Raw genomic sequence first — 12,562 nt, 5'->3', positions numbered from 1 at the left:
AAAGTCACCTATGATAACTGCTGTACCTTTATTGCATGCATCCCTAATTTCTTGTTTGATGTTGACCCCAACCTTACTACTACTGTTTGTTGGTCTGTACACAACTCCCACTAGCATTTTCTGCCCCTTGGTATTCCTTAGCTCCACCCATACTGATTCCACATCATCCAAGCTAATGTCCTTTCTTACTATTGGATTAATTTCCTCTTTAACCAGCAATGCCACTCCACCTCCTTTTCCTTGCTGTCTATCCTTCCTAAATGTTGAATACCCCTGGATGTTGAGTTCCCAGCCTTGGTCACCCTGGAGCCATGTCTCCGTGATGCAAATTATATCATACCCGTTAACTGCTATATGCGCAGTTAATTCGTCCACCTTATTCCGAATACTCCTCGCATTGAGGTACAGAGCCTTCAGGCTTATCTTTCTAACATACTTTGCCCCTTTAGGATTTTGGTGTAATGTGGCCCTTTTTGCCTTAGGTTTCTCTGCCCTCCACTTTTACTTTTCTTCTTTCCATCTTTTGCTTCTGCCCCCATTCTACATCCCTCTGTCTCCCTGCATAGGTTCCCATCCCCCTGCCATATTAGTTTAACTCCTCCCCAATAGCACTAGCAAACACTCCCCCGAGGACATTGGTTCCGGTCCTGCCCAGGTGCAGACCGTCCGGTTTGTACTGGTCCCACCTCCCCCAGAACCGGTCCCATGTCGCAGGAATTTGAATCCCTCCCTTATGCACCACTCCTCAAGCCACGTATTCATCTGAGCTATCCTGCGCTTCCTACTCTGACTAGCACGTGGCACGGGTAGCAATCCTGAGATTACTACTTTTGAGGTCCTACTTTTTAATTTAGCCCCTAGCTCCCTATAATAGCGATTGATCAAAAGCAATAATTTCCTCACTAAAATACACGTAGAGTAAACCGCCAATAGTCCAGAGTCTGAAAATATGTCTGTGGAGATGGTCACTTCACCTGAGAAGAACTCCAGATTCAATGCAAACTCTCCTGAAGTTGAAGTAGCCTTTTGAATGAAGTGAACTGTGATTTTAAAAATGGCAACCACACCGCTGACTTTAGTTCAGGACAGTTCCACGTTTTCTGGGCGGTCTTTTGGGCGAGCGATATTGTGGGTGATATGTGTGTGAGGTGGTGAAAGTGACGGTAGGCGATCTCCTAGGCGTTAGTTTCGCCAAATGTGCTTTTACGACAAAAAAAATGGGCAGGCGGTATTATTGAATCTCAGTGTTAATTCCGTGCGGAAAGTAATGCTGGACGATATTATGGGTGTTGATTTCGCCCATTCTGATGATTCCGCCCAAAAAAGTGGGCGGGCGGTATTATTTTTTCCCGCCGTTACTTTCCCCGTGTGTGTAACACTCGGCAATAAGTTTCCTAAAAATGCCTGTCAGTTTCCATCTAGCAGCTCAATGGGCGATATATGGGTGTTATACGTCATTTCAGCAGTAAAATGGACATTAAGTGCGCATTAAGCATGCAAAAACGAGAAAACTCTAGCCCCATGTTTCAACACCTACAAGACCAACTGGATCCATCCTTGCCCTAGCCACTGGCACCTGATTGTTAATTTTACTGCAAAACCCAGGCCATAGTCAATGAGGCTATCAGCACTCACCATTATTAAGGAGTAAATCAGACAGCAAATTCCGGTATCCGCAAATGCACAGTTAAACGCGTAAATCAGCAAGTTGCTGTCCCCGAGTTGCTCTGCTCCTCTAGAAGCTTCGCTATAACAGTATCTCGCCGAGAGATTTGGCATTGAAACACTTGGAAGGGCATGAAGTTGCTGTACTTACATGATAGATAGCCACTGAACACACTCGTTTATTCAAGTGGAAGAGAATTTTTAATGGTGTGATAAGTCTTAAATACTGCCAAACAACCTCTCTGGCAGTGAAAAATAACTTTTACAAGTATGGAGCCTCATTCCTTCAGATTTTAATTATTGTTGGAGATTTTAAAAAAATTAAAAATTAAAAAAGGTTACTTTTTCTTTCTGCCTTTTATTTTTCTTTCCCTCGCTTTATTTTCTTTTCTGTCCATTAGTTGACATTGAGTTTACTATTCTAACTTACATTACCTGGTTTACTCAATGGGGTGAATTTTTAACACCCAAAGACGGGTGGGTTGTAGTCGGATCAGATGTTAAAATCCGACCCCAACCCACCCACTTCCAGGATCAACGGAAGAGGGACAAGGGCCGGTAGCCAATCCACTCCCAGGAGACAGGCTATCAATTTAAATATTTTAATGAGGCTGGCAGCCTCTGATTTAACCTGCTTTTCAGGTTTAACAGTGGCCAGCTTGATTTCCCAGGCCTTGGGAAACCTGGCCGCTGAAGGGAGGCAAGGACAGCTTCGGGAAGAAGGTAAGTGTTTTTACAGCACTGCTTCTGGGCCAAGCAAAGCAGGAGTGTTTCTCCAACGCCCCTCCCTCCATTAGACTGCCCCCCGACCCCAATCCCCATTTAAATACCCCCGTCATCAAGGATTAGACCCCCTGGGATTGGACCCTTGAGGTCGTGGATTAGACCTGCCTGCTCCGGAGTCCTGACCCCCCTAACCGGATGCCAAGTCTGTCAATCAGGCTGACTTCCGGGGCAGGGAACTTGTGAAGGACAAAAGACGCACGTTGCATTCGAGGATCCTGTACGAAACTCCAAACCCCCCCCCACCCACCCACCCCCCGCCTACGTATCCCGCCCTGCGTGCCTCAGTTCGGATTAGTCAATCTGATTGGTTAAGAAGACACATGGTTGCTTGTCCTGTTCTCACAGGTCCCATATCCCCTGCAGAGGGCACCGTGCTGTTTTGACTGTCTAACAACTGCAAGTTCCAGTGCAAAATCCCACAAAGTCTGTAGGCAAGTGTAAGTGTAATAAATGGCTAGCTCTTTCATTTGCGGCTGACCACAAAATCCACAACGTTATTGTGCACCAGTGCGATATTTAAGAGTTAGGATCACCTGTGTAATGCGTGTGCTCGTTGCTGGTTTGACCTCCGGATGGTGAGGTGCACGATAAGAATGACCATTCATCCAAAGTAGATTGCAATCATTGGAAAAGAAATTCGGACAGGTGTAAAACAGGCTGCCGTTTTGTTATCGCCTGTTTTCCCACTACCCCAGAACTCCAATTTCATGCCCCTATAGATAAGTGAAGACTAATGTAGGTCCCTTGCAGTCAGAATCAGGTGAATTCATAATGCGGAACAAGGAAATGGCAGACCATTTGATCAAATACTTTGGTTCTGTCTTCACTAAGGAAGACACGAATAACCTCCCGAAAATACTAAGGAACCGAGAGTCTAGCGAGAAGGGGGAACTGAGGGAAATCCTTATTAGTCAGGAAATGGTGTTAGGGAAATTGAAGGGACTGAAGGCCGATAAATTCCCAGGGCCTGATAGTCTGCATCCCAGAGTACTTAAGGAAGTGGCCCTAGAAATAGTAGATGCATTGATGGTCATTTTCCAACATTCCATGGACTCAGGTTCATTTCCTATGGATTGGAGGGTAGCTAATGTAACCCCACTTTTTAAAAAAGGAGGGAGAGAGAAAACGGAATTATAGACCAGTTAGCCGGACATCAGTGGTGGGGAAAATGCTGGAATCAATTATTAAACATGTAATAGCAGTGCAGTGGAAAGCAGTTACAGGATCAGTCCAAGTCAGCATGGATTTATGAAAGGGAAATCATGCTTGACAAATCTTCTAGAGTTTTTTGAGGATGTAACGAGTAGAGTAGATAAGGGAGAACCAGTGGATGTGGTGTATTTGGGACTTTCAAAAGGCTTTTGACAAGGCCTCACACAAGTGTGTGCAAAATTAAGGCACATAGTATCGGGGGTAATGTATTGATGTGGATAGAGAACTGGTTGGCAGACAGGAAGCAATGAGTGGGAATAAACGGGTCCTTTTCAGAATGGCAGGCAGTGACTAGTGGGGAGCCGCAGGGTTCAGTGCTGGGATCCCAGCTATTTACAATATACATTAATGATGTAAACAAAGGAATTGAATGTAATATCTCTAAGTTTGCAGATGACATTAAGCTGGGTGGCAGTGCGAGCTGCGAGGAGGATGCTAAGAGGCTGCAGGGGGCCTTGGACAGGTTAGGTGAATGGGCGAATGCATGGCAGATGCAGTATAATGTGGATAAATGTGAAGTTATCCACTTTGTGGGCAAAAACAGGACGGCAGATTATTATCTGAATGGTGACAGATTAGTAAAAGGGGAGGTGCAACGAGACCTGGGTGCCATGGTACATCAGTCATTGAGGGTAGGCATGCAGGTATAGCAGGCAGTAAAGGCGGCAAATGGCATGCTGGCCTTCATAGGAAGGTGATTTGAGTATAGGAGCAGGGGTCTTACTGCAGTTGTACAGGCCTTGGTGAGACCACACCTTGAGTATTGTGTGCAGTTTTGGTCTCCTAATCTGAGGAAGGATGTGCTTGCTATTGAGGGAGTGCAGTGAAGGCTCACGAGACTGATTCCCGGGATGGCAGGACTGACATATGAGGAAAGACTGGATCGGCTAGCCTTATACTCACTGGAATTTAGAAGAATGAGAGAGGATCTCATAGAAACATATAAAATTCTGACGGGACTGGACAGGTTAGATGCAGGAAGAATGTTCCTGATGTTGGGAAACTCCAGAACCAAGGGTCACAGTCTAAAGATAAGGGGTAAGCCATATAGGACCGAGATTAAGAGAAACTTTTTTACCCAGAGAGTTGTGAACCTGTGGAATTCTCTACCACAGAAAGTTGTTGAGTTCAGTTCATTGGACATATTCAAAAGGGAGTTCGATGTGGCCGTTACAGCTAAAGGGATCAGGGGGTATGGAGAGAAGGCTGGGGTGGGGTACTGAGGTTGCATGATCATATTGAATGGTGGTGCAGGCTCGAAGGGTCGAATGGCCTGCTCCTGCATCTATTTTCTATGTTTCTATGTGTCCAGTTTTGCGCACCCTATTTTCGAAATGATGCCAAGGCCATGCCCAAGGAAGAGATTCACTATAGCACCAGGGTCGAGAGACTTTTGTTTTTAAGAGAGACTAAAATCAGGGATTTTCACACTAGATCAAAGAAAGATTAGAAGATTTGATAGAAGTGTTCAAAATTTGGGGGCGGAGGAGGGCAGGCATTGAAAAGATAAATAGGGGAAAAAATATTTTCAGTGGTTGGTGAATCAGTAAACAGAAGGCATAAATGTAAAATCACCACCAAATGAATGAAGGGATAGGTTGGAAGAAATGTTTTGTGCATTTTCAGGACGTGGAATACTCTACCAGAAACAGTGGCGGACACAGAATCTATAATAGTTTTTAAAAGGGGATTGGATATATGTTTGAAAAATTAAAATGCATATAGGATGATGAAAAGGGAGGGGGACTGGAACCAAGTGCAAATGTACTTTATCAGTGCTGTAAAATTCTATGAAGTTGTGCGTTAACTTATATATAGATTAATGACTTGGACATCATTTCAAAATCTGCAGATGACACAAAACTTGGAAGTTTGTAGTAGACAGTAATAGACCTCAAGAGAACATAGTCAGGCTGGTGGAATGGGCATACAATGCAGAAAAATGTGGTCATATATTTTGATAGGCAGAATGAGAGACAATACATGCTAAATGGTACAATTTTAAACGGGGTGCACGAAGAGAGGGACCTGTAGGTGTTGTGCACAAATATTTGAAGGTGGCAGGACAGGTTCACAAAGCAATTAATAAAGCATATGGGATCCTGGGCTTTATAAATAGAGGTATGGAGTACAAAAGCCAGAACGTTATGCTAAATCTATATAAAATACTAGTTTGGCCCCAGCAGAGTATTGTTGCCAATTCTGGGCACCACACTTTAGGAAGGACATGATGGCTTTGGAGAGGGTGGGAAGGACATGAAGGCTTTGGAGAGGGTACAGGAGATTTATTAGAATGGTTCCAGGGATGAGGGATTAGTTATGTGGATAAAGTGGAGAAGCTGAGGTTGCTTTCTTTAGAGCAGAGAAGGCCAAGAGGAAATGTGATAGAGGTGTTTAAAATCATGAAGAGGCAGAGGTGACATGAGGAAAAACATTTTTACACAACCCTTAAGCAGAGTCAACAACTAAGGGGTATAGATTTAAAGTAATTGGTAGAAGGTTTAGAGGGGATTTGAGGGAAAATTTCTTCACCCAGAGTGGTGGAGGTCTGGAACTCACTGCCTGAAAGGGTGGTAGAGGCAGAAACCCTCACCACTTTAAGTACTAGGATGTGCACTCTAAGGGGTCAAGTTTCAGCCTGAGTTGCTCCGATTTTTTTGGAGCAACTGGTTTAGAATGAAGTATCTTAGAAATTGCAATTCTCGGCATTTAGTTTGCTCCAGTTCTAGTCAGTTAGAACAGTTTCATTATGGAACAGATTTTTTTCTCAAAAGGGGGCGTGTCCGGCCACTTACGCCTGTTTTGAAAGTTTAGGCAATGAAAACTTACTCCAAACTAACTTAGAATGGAGTAAGTGTAGATTTTTGTACGCTCAGAAAAATCTTGCCTACACTTAGAAAATCAGGTGTAAGGAAGAGAGATGGGGGGGGGGGGGAGAAGGGAAGTTTACAAACATGAAACATATCACTTTTACAAATAAAGAGCCATCAGCAATAATAAATGATAAATAAATCAACCAACCAATAAATCAAACAAAAAAAAATTAAAAAAATTAAAAATAATTTAAAAAAAAATCAATAAATAAAAAATTAAGTTTCTACTCCCCGACTGCAGCACCAGGAGCCCTCCAACAGTGTGCTGGGACGGGGGCCCCCAGTGTGTCTCTCTCTGTCAGTGTCTATGTGTTTCTGACGGGGAGGGGATGGAGGGTGGAGGTGGAGGGAGGAGATGGAGATGGAGGGAGGGGGAGAGAGGAGATGGAGGAAGGGAGGGGGATGTGATGGAGGGGGAGGAAGGAGATGGAGGGGGAGGGAGGAGATGGAGGGGGAGGAGAGGGAGAGGAGATGGAGGGGGAGGAGAGGGAGAGGAGATGGAGGGAGAGGAGATGGAGGGGGAGGGGATGGAGGGAGGGAGGGAGAGGAGATGGAGGGAGGGAGGGAGAGGAGATGGAGGGAGGGAGGGTGGGAGAGGAGATGGAGGGTGGGAGAGGAGATGGAGGGAGGGAGGGTGGGAGAGGAAATGGAGTGAGGGGGGGAGGGGGAGAGGGGAGGGAGGGGGGGAGGGAGGGGGGGTGGAGGGGGAGAGGGGAGGGGGGGAGAGGGGAGGGGGGGGGAGGAGGGAGAGGGGAGGGGAGGGAGAGGGAAGGGGATGGGGGGAGAGGGGAGGAGATGAGGGGAGGGAGAGGGGGAGGAGAGAGGGAGGGAAGGGAGAGGAGAGGGAGGGAGGGAGGGAGGGAGGGAGGGAAGGGAGAGGAGATGGGAGGGAAAGGGAGCGAAATGGGGGAGGCTGAACGGGTCCGGCCGACAAGAAGAAGCCGGGCCAAAGACTTCGGGCAGAGCCCGCCCCCAGCAAGATGCCGGGCGGGTGGGCCCCGCCGAAGGAAGAGGGAGCGGACCGGACCTGAAGTGGGGGGGGGGGGGGGGGGAGAGAGCCGGAGCGGAGCGGGAGCTGGGGCAGGGGGAGCGGATGGCAGCGGAGCGGGAGCTAGTGGGGTGGGAGCGGAGCGGGAGCTTTGGGGAGGGGGGGTGCGTGAAAGAGGGGGGATGCGTGAGGGGGGATGTGTGAAAGAGACAGAGGGAGCATGAGCTGAACAGGTGGGAGCCGGAACGACAGCCAGAGCAGGAGCTGGAGGAGGGAGGTGCAGTCTGATCTTCGCCGCCCCAGTGAGCCCATTCGGCTAGGGCTGGGGCAGCATGCTTCGGACCCCTCCCACACAGTTTCGGGTGCCTGGAGCTACTGCACATGCGTGCGCACTGTAGCGTGCAATTGCAGAGGTCCCGGCACTGTTTTCAGCGCAGGGACCTGGCTCCGGCCCCCCCCACAGCTCGTGCTTCACTGCGCCGCACCGAGGGCCTGGATCGACCTGAGGGAGTGGAGAATACCGAGGTAAGTTTTCGGCGCGGTTTTGAGCGCGGAAATCAGGCGTGGTTCGCGGGGCTGTGCCATTTTAGGCACGGCCCGAAACTTGACCCCAATGTGCCGTAACCTACAGGGCTACGGACCAAGAGCTAGATAGTGGGCATGGACACAATGGGCCGAAATGGCTTCCTTCCGTGCTGTAATTTTTAATGATTCTATGACAACGAGTGGTTCACATTTTGAATGCACTGCCTGATAGGGTGGTGCATACAGATTCAATTTTCAGTAGCTTTCAAATGGGAATTGGATAAATATTTGAAGAAGAATCGCAAGTATATGAGGAAAGAGCGGGGAAGCAGGGAAAGGGTCACTGGAGAAAAAACTATTTCAATTGTGATGTATGTGGATATTACTGTGCAGTATTATGAACAGCACTTTTCTGCATGTTTTATGTTCTCAAGGTATGATTTGTCAATCTTTTACCAAAGTACGGAGTGACTTAGTATTTTGGAAACATATCTTATATGCACTGTAGAGTATTCATTATCTGGAACAGATAGATTGGGATTGTTACTAAGATATGTATTCTACAATAAACATACAAATGCCTCAAACTCACATCTGTTTCTTCTGCTTAGGACGGCAATGGATACATAGATGAGAATGAATTAGATGCACTACTAAAGGATCTCTGCGAAAAGAACAAAAAGGTAGTAACATATTTCAAAGTCACTAATTTTAAACACAAAATGAAGGCTTTATTTTAAAAGGTTGTTCATAGAATTTAGTTAATGACATGATTGTTTAATTTTTTTTAAATACAGGACCTAGACATTCAAAATCTTACAACATACAAGAAAAGCATCATGGCTTTGTCCGATGGAGGGAAACTCTTTCGGAAAGACTTGGCATTAATCCTCTGTGCTGAAGAGTTTTAAATATCTTGCATTCTCGTGTGCTTGTCATTTGTGTGAAGATAGCTGTGTGCTAAAAGGGTGTAGGATATGCTTTCCTTCTACCTGTAAAGTCCACTGATTGCAGATAGATTAATTAGTAGAATGTGCAACACATTCTTTCTGATCTGTTGTATCTATACTCTTTGTAATTTACTGCTTTTGTATCTACAGAATTCATACAATAAAGTATACTACTGAAACTGATTATATGAAATGTGGCTTAAAAGCAACTGATTTTACCTAGCACTGAAAGAAGGGTTTATATTAAATGTTCACAAAACTGTTGCAAAGACTGTTTAATAAATGCACTGAATGTAAAAGATACATTGTGCAATTTCCAGTTTACAATTAAAGATGTTAAAATTAACCCCATAAAATATTTTCATTAATCATTACATATCTGTTTTGAGCAAGGTATACTTTCAAAAAAAAAATCTAATACTTTAAATTAGATGGGAAACAAAATGCAAGTCAAGTAAAATCGCTATGTTGAAGATTTTCTAGAATTACTTAATTTATTAATGAGTATTAAGTTAAAGCCCATTTAATTTTTCTCCCATGCTATTTTATCTGGTTGTTTTTATTTAGATGTTGTTCTGTTCATTCTTTGCATCTTTCTGGGATATATAAAAGTATATAGGAAACATCATGGATAGTCAGAGGATGCAGAGACTGAGTAAAGTGTTAGAAAATGCATGAGCCATGGGGAAAATACAGATAGGAAAGCATAAGCAAACTGACGAAAGGCTATACATCATCATACACAAAGGCATTCACCAGTACAATTATCATGTACGTTTAATACTGATTACAGATTGCATTACAATGGACTTTTATTTGCTTACATGACCAGTGTAATGTCACGGTGTAGGCCAGTGGCTTTAAATCCACTCATAATCTGGTATTTTAAAATTAAAACAAGTCAATAAAGGATTCATTACACCAAATCTAATATCAAGGCCCTATAATCCTGTTTTTAAACATTTACTTTACAAACTAATGTTACTAGATATATTTTTGTAAGGAGCTGTACACCACACTGTTTTAATATAATTTTCATGTAACCTTTTTTCTGCAAAAAATGTTAATTTACAAATTTAAGGAATCATCTTCAATTCCGACCTCTGTTGACATTGTGCAAGTATCAGTTATAGTGATAGGCACAATAGTGACTGTTCTATTCCACTACATGCTGCCTGGGAAACATTTTCAGGCTATTTCAGTCCTACTCTGCTTTGTGGCTGGAATGAGCAAAGTAGCAGAACTGTTGTTCCTTATTTAAAAATAATATTCCAATTGTCAAACTGTGATTCTACAAACAGTGATAAATTAAGCAATATAGCTCCTATAAAAATACATTTTAACTTACATTAGGTTTCAAAATAATTATTTTAAAAATCTAATCAAAATAAATCAACAAAAATGAAGAGGCATTTTACTTGAATTAAAGTTACTAATTTACTTGGCAGAATACTCTTGACTTGTATTATTTTAAATTCTGTTCAATTGTTTGCAAGATTTAGGTCATACTTAAGAGCCTTTGGTTTTTCTGATCAGAGACTCTAGCATATCCCATTGTTCATTTGTAACCTAGAATAAAAAAAGGAATGTGTGTAACCATTATTTGGTTAATCTAAGATCTAACAAAATTTAAATAGATAAATGCATTATATACATAGTTTTATATATCTGAAAAATGATTGCAGAAACCAAATAATTGTACTAGTGCATAATAACATGAAGCAGCTCCTACTAAACTACCAACCAATAATACGGGAACATGAACTTTGAACTCAATCATCTGTGTACACATACCAAGTTCTTGGGTATAAAACTTGATGGAGAGCCTCACATTCTTGAGGTCGGAAAAATGTAATTCCCTGCAAAGCATAGCTTTTATATCAGCCTAAAAGCTGACGACAGTTGTGATATCTATGATTATTTTGCACTGCCTCCTGTATATGTAAGGAAGTCAGAAACTATGGCTAGGGCAAAAAGGCATAAGAGAATGGAACAGTAGCTGAAGCTGACATTACCTTCTGTAGATTGTTAAATTCCCCAGCTATTGAAACATATTCACCACCGTCAAATCTTATTACCTAAAAAGCACAACCACAAAGTTAATGTTCAATTACATTAAAACTAAATCTTTCTTATACTGCAGAATATAAACAGCATGCACAAGGTGTGAAAACTTTGTGAAGCTATAATGCTGAATGTCAGTGAGCACAAGTTCATATAACAGCACAAAACATTGTTTTTGCTAAAGACCTCTAGCATCATCACTTAAGTACACCTTTTTGCAGGGCAACAAAGTAAACACATGGAAAGTTAGCAAAAGATTGTGTGTGGAAAAATATAAGATTCTTTATAATTTAATTCCCGATTAAAGTAAAAACCTAAAGTTATTCTAATTCACTACTGTTGTCAAATCGATTGTACATGGCAGAACTTGGTAGTTTACGGCACTTTATATTTTATTTCAGAGTGATTATGACCATGAACAGTTTTTATGTCCTTCTGCGCTTGCGTTCCATGGACTCTGCACCTTTGCGCGCTTGATCTGGTCGCGCTAGCACAGTGCGATATATGAGGAAGCCGGAGGCGGGACCGAAAAACATTGTCGAGCGTGGAACTGCTGCTCGAGCACAAGCCTGCTACTGGGGTTTTTGAGTTATCTCAGGACGTTTGCCTAGAATATTGCAGTGGTTATCTACACAAACATTTTTGCGGCCTTCTGAGAGAGAGAGGGAGGTGCGAGAGAAAGTGTGGGAGAGAGAAAGTCCGGGAGGGAGGGAAGAGAGAGAGAGAGAGAGAGAGACATGGGGTGGGGGGGGGGCGTGAGGGGGGACGAGAGAGACTGGGGCGGGGGGGATGAGAGAGACTGGGGCGGGGGGGACGAGAGAGACTGGGGTGGGGGAAGAGACTGATGGGGAGGGGGGGGGGGAAGACTGATGGGGAAGGGGGGGGGAAGACTGATGGGGAGGGGCGGGGGAAGACTGATGGGGGAGGGAGACTGATGGGGGAGGGAGACTGATGGGGGAGGGAGACTGATGGGGGAGGGGGGAAGACTGATGGGGGAAGACTGATGGGGGAGGGGGGGAAGACTGATGGGGGAGGGGGGAAGACTGATATGAGGGGGAAGACTGATGGGGGGGGGGGAAGACTGATGGGGGGGGGGGGGAGACTGATGGGGGGGGGGAGAGACTGATGCGGGGGGGGGGAGACTGATGGGGGGGGGAGGAGACTGATGGGGGGGGGGAAGACTGATGGGGGGGGGGGAAGACTGATGGGGGGGGGGGGAAGACTGATGGGGGGGGGGGGAAGACTGATGGGGGGGGGAGTAGACTGATGGGGGGGGGAGTAGACTGATGGGGGGGGGGAGTAGACTGATGGGGGGGGGGAGAAGACTGATGGGGGGGGGGGAGAAGACTAATGGGGGGGTACGGAGAGATGACATATTAGGAGGGGGGACGGGGAGATGACAGAGGGGGGGAGGGACGGAAAGAGTGACGGGGGGAGGGGGGGGGCAGAGAGTGACGGGACGGGCAGAGAGAGACCGGGGGGGTGGGGCTGGCAGAGAG

The 12,562-nt window shown here is 45.0% G+C and overlaps 1 protein-coding gene and 1 long non-coding RNA gene across 2 annotated transcripts in view; one reads left to right on the top strand and one right to left on the bottom strand.

The window, feature by feature from the left end:
* calb1 (calbindin 1) overlaps positions 1-9,058 on the top strand; it is a 121,360-nt gene extending 112,302 nt beyond the window's left edge. The window contains exons 10-11 of the mRNA XM_070876205.1: positions 8,661-8,732; positions 8,847-9,058. Coding sequence (XP_070732306.1) covers positions 8,661-8,732; positions 8,847-8,960 — 186 coding nt within the window. The 3' untranslated portion in view covers positions 8,961-9,058. The remainder of the gene's footprint in view (positions 1-8,660; positions 8,733-8,846) is intronic.
* On the bottom strand, positions 8,759-11,077 carry LOC139260080 (uncharacterized). Its single transcript, XR_011592717.1, has 2 exons — positions 11,015-11,077; positions 8,759-10,568 (listed from the first exon to the last, which is right to left on the bottom strand). It is a non-coding gene; the product is annotated as an uncharacterized lncRNA (long non-coding RNA).
* Between the last annotated feature and the right edge of the window lie 1,485 nt (positions 11,078-12,562).

Source organism: Pristiophorus japonicus, chromosome 1, assembly GCF_044704955.1.
Source record: "Pristiophorus japonicus isolate sPriJap1 chromosome 1, sPriJap1.hap1, whole genome shotgun sequence".
Lineage (NCBI taxonomy): Eukaryota > Metazoa > Chordata > Chondrichthyes > Pristiophoridae > Pristiophorus > Pristiophorus japonicus.
This window is presented reverse-complemented; position numbering and strand designations above follow the sequence as displayed.